This window comes from Myotis yumanensis, unplaced genomic scaffold (genome assembly GCF_028538775.1).
Source record: "Myotis yumanensis isolate MYYU_CA2020_CCGP unplaced genomic scaffold, mMyoYum1.0.hap1 SCAF_11, whole genome shotgun sequence".
Lineage (NCBI taxonomy): Eukaryota > Metazoa > Chordata > Mammalia > Chiroptera > Vespertilionidae > Myotis > Myotis yumanensis.
In genome coordinates, this window is record NW_027223762.1 from 31,224,584 (window position 1) to 31,232,177 (window position 7,594).

At 38.1% G+C, this 7,594-nt stretch overlaps 1 protein-coding gene across 6 annotated transcripts in view; it reads left to right on the top strand.

Moving 5' to 3' along the window:
- The window catches only part of CCDC85A (coiled-coil domain containing 85A), a 176,177-nt gene extending 172,253 nt beyond the window's left edge, over nucleotides 1-3,924 (top strand). For 3 of the 6 annotated variants that reach the window (XM_070429246.1, XM_070429247.1, XM_070429249.1), the window contains one exon: nucleotides 2,192-3,923. In XM_070429246.1, coding sequence (XP_070285347.1) covers nucleotides 2,192-2,281 — 90 coding nt within the window. In that variant the 3' untranslated portion in view covers nucleotides 2,282-3,923. Of the gene's footprint in view, nucleotides 1-2,191 lie in introns of all 6 variants that reach the window. The other 3 variants (XM_070429251.1, XM_070429252.1, XM_070429248.1) reach the window with 2 other exon arrangements.
- The last annotated feature ends 3,670 nt before the right edge of the window (nucleotides 3,925-7,594 follow it).

The window sequence follows — 7,594 nt, forward strand, 5'->3', positions numbered from 1 at the left end:
GTTTACCTATATTTTTTAAAAAAATGTGTCAAAAGGCTACGTGAGCTGGTGGTGGTTTTTCCCCTAAGAAGATATTTTCCTGGAGCTAAAAGCTTACCCTCCTCATTTGCCTTTAAACATTCTCTAGAAAGCTTTTCTAACTCTCAATTGTTGTGATGCCCATAATTTGAAAAAAAAAAAAAAAATAAGCCAGCCCAAGTCTGACAGTTGGCATTCATATATTTGGAAACTACTTAAAAGCCAAGAGAAAAAAGTGTTGATTTAAAATATTGGCATCACCATTATAAATTATATGAACATTGAAAATACAGAGCAAATACTGGAGAAGAAAAGTATGGTTTTTTTTAATGTTTAATACATTTGCATAGATAAGTAATTTCTTAGAAACTCGCTAAGATTGTGGAACCCCGTGCTTTTATAATGTCACAGACATACAGAACTTTCTCATGATGTAAGATCAGTTATAAAACTCAGAACTTAACAGAGTTTTGCCTCAGTTTCTGATCGTCCTCCTGAAGATAGGTTGTTGACATCTATACAATGAAAGCCTGTTATTCACTGCATATCATGTTACTAGCATGAAGGGCTCTATTCTCTTCCCAAACTACCACAGAAATACATATACTGTTTTTTTATCTTAGGCTTCTCTGTTTGACTCACAAATTCCCTGAGAACAGTACAAATACTTGATTGGTCATCAACCTGTTCTCCTCTTAGTTAACAGGTCAATCATTCATTGGCTTAGCTCAATTCTGCCTGCTCTGTGCTTCCTTTTACCACATAGCCCATTGCAGTCTACAGCTGAGTACTTGAAGACGGGTTGCACTGAGTTGTAACCATCTAATGCTTTGTGTCTGTGATTGAGGTCTTGAGTTTACCCTCCACTTCTAAACCAGAAATGTAAAGCATGCTGGAGAGATGTAATTATATTTACAATTTAAGGGCAAGAAAGAGATGCTAGCTTGGCTTCCTGATTAGATGTTTGTACCTCTTTGCAGTCAAGCTATTAAGACTGAGACTCTCCTAATTCCCTTGAGTACAGCGTGAGCCATCTATTGCTATGACATTCCTTTCCAATAGTTGAGGACCATAACAACTCTCCAAATGCGACAGGACATTTCTGTCACATAAGAGTATCTGCTAGAACATAGAGACTAACAGTTGCATTGGCTTACAAATGAAAGACAGACCCTGTATTATTCTTACTGGGTATATCTGTAGTATCTGCTCTACTTAAAAGGAAAACAAACACAGTCTCTGAATAAGTAATGAACCAACTGGCTTTGTGTTCATGATATAGTCATGTAAATTTTTGTGGAATTAATCAATGTGAGCATAGTCTTTATAGTGAAACACCTTGGGAGGGTTATGATCGTTACTGTGTGTGTTTATGCATGTTTTCCAATTACTGTTATTATATTAATATATCATTGGTGATTTTGATAGTTTTACCTTATACTTATGTTATTCTTCAGCTCACCTTTACTACTGTCCCTCTAAAATAGCCCATTTTTTTTAACATATTGTAATTGTATCTAGTTCAGTGATTCTTGAAGTTATTCTTATCTTTTCCCTGCATGTGGATGCTTTCTGTTTTGGTAATCTGAGAAATAGTCCTGTTTGGTAGCTAAGATTTATGTTTGAAGCCCCAAAACTCTGCGGGGAGAAGCAGGGAAATTTACTAGTGGCCCTAAAGCTATCAGCTGAGGACTTAAATAGCTCAAGATCAAAGCGTCTTCATTTTCCTTTGATATCCCTTGTAATAGAGGTATAATATAGGGACCAGGATGATTTTGCTTAAGGATTCTTTAAGTCTAGCTATGCATTAGAATCAATCCCATTGGGAGCTTTTAAAAAATACAGATGCCTGCACCTCACCTCCACCAATGCAGTCAACCTCCGAGGGTGGGAGTTCCTAGACTAAGTTGGCACATCATTCTTTAATTTTGACCCTGGTTCCTAACAAACCTGGTGGTCCAACAACTGAGTAATTCTTGTGATTTAGAAGCTTGTACCACATTTTACTTCCTTTGTGTTTGAGCTCATTCATCTTCCTTTGTGTTTGAGCTCATTCATGTGGCTATTTTGTCTCTTGTCTTCACATTCATCTTTGCCCCCCTCTCCCTTACCGGTAAAAACACACGTGTCTTTCTGGAAGAGAACAATTAAGATGTTTTGTTTTCTTTTAAAGGTTGTGTGGAGGAAACTTGGAGATGCTGCAGGTTCGTGTCCTGGGATTAGGCAGCACTTGTCTGGCAACCAGTACAAAGGACCAATGTGAGAAACACTCTTTCAAACACGAGATCGCCACTGCCAGGAATAGGTAACAGGAAAGAAGAAGAAAAGAGTGGATTTCCGCAAACCTGAACTCATGGAGTGATTGCACATATTTTCCCTCTAAAAACCTTTAGTATAACTAAAGCTGTATTTTATGTCTCTCGCTTTGATGTCTACAATAGTCAATTTCAAACAAGGTAGCTTTGAAAATCACCATTTTGGTACCAATATTTTCATTAGAACTAAAACGTTTTTGACTCCTTAGATTATAATTGGGAAAAACGCATGATTGGAAGGGTACAGTAGAGCCTTGGTGGTTGATAGAGTTGACTCATTGCATTTAATGTGGGAGTTTCCTACCATGTTGTATTGAAAATAAGAAGAGGTAGGTGTCTTCCAGCTTCCCAAGTTTGAGACTTGAGTACCTAAGTGTTATATTTTAGTCAACAAAATACTAGTTCCTGCCGCATAATTTAGATGCAAGGTAGATAAGGTTTCTGCGGTTTTGTTTTGAGGTGCTAAAATGTCACATAAATTCTCCTAAACAGCTGGTAGCAAGACTTTATATAGAGTGATTATCAGAGAGTACCACTTATTTCAAGTGATCAAAATAAATATATCTTTTCTTTTAATCTTGATGTATTTTTCATGAAGACACACCTTGGGGACATGTCCATATTCAGTGTACCCATTGATGTTAATATTACCAATTTCAATTGAAGAACAAGCAAACAATTTTTCTAAGTGTTTTCAGCTGTGAGATGTCAATTTCTACAATTTAGTTTCTAGACATGCTGTTATATTTAATAAACTTCATGTAAACTTTAAAATATTGCACTGCATTTATGAAAAGCTTTCTTTGTCTACAGCAGCTATCTAATGTTTTATGAAACTGGCGCATGCCCTTGATTATTGAGGCTAAAAGCTTTGTTCAGGCTGCTTGAGGTTTGAAAAAGAGGTGTGCTAGCTTTGCTTAGTTTCTTATTTTTGGTATATATAATATTAGACTGTGTGTATTGGAAATGCTATGATAGGTATTTTGTGTTTATCAAATGCAATGACAGTTTCCTGTATGAATGTGCAAAAGGCCTGTGACAGAATGCTAAGCTTTTACTGTGGTTTAAGATTATAAAAGTAGAAATGCAACAATTCCCAGTTTTCAGATTTCTTCTAAATTACTCTATTTGTTTTTAAATGGGCTCTTTAGCTTAATAATTGTCAGTTTTTAGAATGTTGTGATGAAAAACCAGTACTCTGCTTTCAGAAAACATTTATGAATTAATTTACTATAGAATAATCTCTAATTCTCGTAATTGGGTTACCATTTAAGGCTATCTTTCCTTTATATCTTTTAAGTATTACTACTTTGTAAAAGAAAATTGCTTGTTTTATTTACACCTTCTCTTGTTAGAAAAAAAGCTTTCATCCTTACGTTGTTGTATTCCTACACTCTGAAGACATTTAAAATAAGTTTTTGTGCCTGCAGAAGCTAATACAAGGAACACTGGTCTTTTGACAAAATACTTGTGTAAATTTTGATACTGTATTAAAACTATTTTTTTAAAGTTCTGCATAAAATTGAGTATTAAGTATGTGTTCATCTTAGCACTGGTAATAAATTATTTAATCTCATGGTGGTTTTTTTTTTCTTCTTCAAAATGTTTTTCCTAAATGAGTTTTCTGTAGTAACTAAATACCATCATGCTCTTGTGTGGTGATGACAGTAATACGGATGCCTTTGTTTTATATTTAAGATAAGTCATGTTTTTAAACATGCTGACGAGGGATTTAGTATTCAGATATAACTCACTATTCTCTATTATAATGTAGTAAAAATTTTAGAATATTTTTAATTAGTTTGTTACAAAACTTCATTTGTTATTTTAATTCATATAGATTAAAATTAAACCTAACTCAACTCTATTATTTAAAAATTATCAGAAGGAAATTTACTGGAAGGGAAATACAGAGGCTAAGTTTTTAATTTCTTTAGTATTTTAGGAAGCAGTAATATAACCAAGACATAAATCAGAAAGCACCGACATGCATGATAAGAGAACATACTTCTTAAAAATGACTATTAAGATTGTGGAATAAGGCTTCCTACATTTAGCATTAGCTCCAACTTTTAATGACGTAGTAGATGTATAGTCCAGGGCCTGAATCTTGCCAATTGCCTACTATGTTTATCAATAAAAATGAGTGGCACTGTTCTCTTATATGACCAGTGTATGATTTTATTTTCCCTAGAACAAATGTTAATTTCTGGGAAGAATATTTTTTTCCAGCTCTGAAGCTGATACGTAAGAATCCAAGTATTTTAAGTTTCTAGCTTGCTCAAACTTGTTGATGGAAATCAACTATAGGAAGAAAGCTAGGAAAACCACAAATTGTTAGGTTTGATCAAGCAATTGAGTTGGTATCCCTCCCCCAGGAACTGGCTTTTCAGGCCAGTTCACAATGGACAGTCCCTTTGCTGAGACCACATTTCACTTGCGATGACCACATTCCATTATCTCCCTGCTGGGAATCCACAAATAATTCTCCGCCCAGAAAAAAAGGCCGCCAAAAGTCCTTTTAAAGCCTCCGACTCCCATCATTGGGTGCTGGAGCCATCCAGGCTCAGCCAGCTGGTGTGCGGATGATCGAATAAATTCATAATCCCTCACCACTCTGGCCGCATGCATTCCTCCTTCGGCAAACTTACACAAATGTGGGGAGATGAACCAACATGCTACTGAACTGGATTAAAAAAAAGATCCACCATGGCAGCGGAGTAAGTGGAAGCTACACCCACCTCCTGCCAGGACCAAACTGGAATTACAGCTAAAGTACTGAACAATCAACCTAAGCACAGAATTGGCCTTCTAACCAAGAACTGACAGAAGCAGCCCCATCAACACTGGCAGGAAGGGCAGAGATGCAGGTGGAAACATGAAAAGAGCTGCACAGTGGAAATCCCAGCGGGATATCTCAGCTGCCTGGGCTCCCCGGCCCAGAGCTACAGAGCTGGGAAGAGGTGACCACATAACATCTGACTGTGAAAATCAGAGATACTGTCCAGCCAGGGAGGCGGGGTCTGCTAGAGACACGGTGCCCTCTTATAGGACCAGTGCACAAAATCTCATGTGTGGTCACTCACCCTAGGCTCTGGCAAAGGAAGGGGAGATGGGTTTGTGGATCTGGGAAGAGAGATGAAGGGACAGCCACCAGGATCCTTTCACTGAGTCCCTCTCCCACACGGCAGACGCCATCTTTTTTGGGTGGAGCACTCCACTCCTTAGGGCATCAGCTTGAGGGAGAAATAGCCTCACCCCGAGGTACCCTGCCTGGCAGTGCCTCCCTGAAGTGGGAGATACACTAGCCCCACCCTCCCAGCTCCTGATGGCCCCACTCTGCTGAGCTTGGGCTCCCAGCAGAATCTGAGACAGACTGGGCTGTGTGGCTCTAAGATGGGGGCCGGTTTACCCTCGCCTGCCTGACCAGTGCAGAGCCTTCCCTTCACATTGCCAAATCTTGATTTGTTTGGGCCTGATAAACTCTGCTGGCCTCCCCAAGACCTTGCCCCACCACCAGAGTCTATGGGCACCTCACAGGAGGAGCAGCTAGATTGGCCTACTTTGCTGAGTGGCCTCAAACCCAGCACTGGCAGTGAGTTTGGACCTGTATCAATCTGGTGAACACCACTTGCCCCTACCTGGCCAATCACTGAGAACCTACCTCATGCAACTTGGTACTGCCAGAGGCACTTTGAGTGACCACAAAAGACCCTGAGTAGCCACAGCAAAGTTGGAGAAAGAACAAAGTTGGAGACATTACAGTAACTGATATCAGACTCTACTATAAGACCATAGTAGTATAAAAACAGTATGGCACTGGCATAAAAACAGACATGTCGATCAATGGTACAGAATAGAGAGCCCAGAAATAAACCCACACCTTTATGGTCAATTAATATTTAACAAAGTAGGCAAGAACATGAATAGACTGTCATTTGCCTCATTGCAACAAATCATACTGGGAAAATTGGACAGATCTATGTTTGGGGGGGGGGGGCGGGGGGGCAGGGGCTATCTCACCTTCTAGCACCATACACAAGAATAAACTCAAAATGGATAAAGACTTAAATGTACGGCTAGAAATCCTAAAAGTTTTAGAAGAAAATAGGCAGTAAACCTCAGACATTTCTCATAACAATAGTTTTTCTGCCCCTTGGGCAAGAAAAATAACAAAAAATAAACATATGTGACTACATCAAAGTAAGTTTTACACAGCAAAGGAAACCATCAACAAGATGAAAAGACAACTCACTGAATAGGAGGACATATTAGCTAAATGATATATCTGTTAAGGGGTTAATATCCAAAACGTATAAAGAACTTATAAACACATCACCAAAACCAAAACAAAAAACAATCCAATTTAAAAAAATGGGCAAAGGATTTGAATAGACACTTCTCCAAAGAGGGCATACAAAGAAATGCAAATTAAAACCACAATGAGATATCACCTCACACCTGTTAGAATGGCTATCATCAATAAATCAACAAGTGTTGGTGAGGATGTGGAGAAAAGGAAACCATGGTGGGAATGCAGATTGGTACAGGCACTGTGGAAAACAGTATGGAGTTTCCTCAAAAAATTAAAAATGGAACTGCCTTATAATCAGCAATTCCAATTCTGGGAATATATGTGAAGAGACCCAAAACACGATTTAGAAAGAATAAATGCACCCCTATGCTCATTGCAGTGTTATTTACAATAGCCAAGATTTGGAAGCAGCTCAAGTGCCCAGCAGTAGATGAGTGGATAAAAGAGCTGTGGTACATTTACACAATGGATTACTACTCAGCCATAAAAAACGGAAATACTATCTTTTGTGAAAGCATGAATAGACCTGGAGAACATTATGCTAAATGAAATAAGCCAGTCAAAGAAAGATAAATACCATATGATTTCACTTATATATGGAATCTAATGAACAACATTAAACTAACAAACACAATAGAAACAGACTCACAGCTGGAGGTAGGGGGCGTTGTTAGGAGACTGGGTGAAAAGGGGGAAGAGATTAACTAAAATAAACAGTATGGTGATTACCAGAGGGAAAAGGGATTGGGGGGAGGGTATAAATGGTGACAAAGGAGACTTTATTTTGGGTGGTGAACACACAATACAATATATAGATGATGTATTATAGAATTGTACACTTGAAACCTGTATAATTTTATTGACCAATGTGCCCCCCTGAATAAAATCAAGAAAAATAAAAAATTGAATAGTTAAATAAGAGATCAAATGATAGAGACAAATAAAA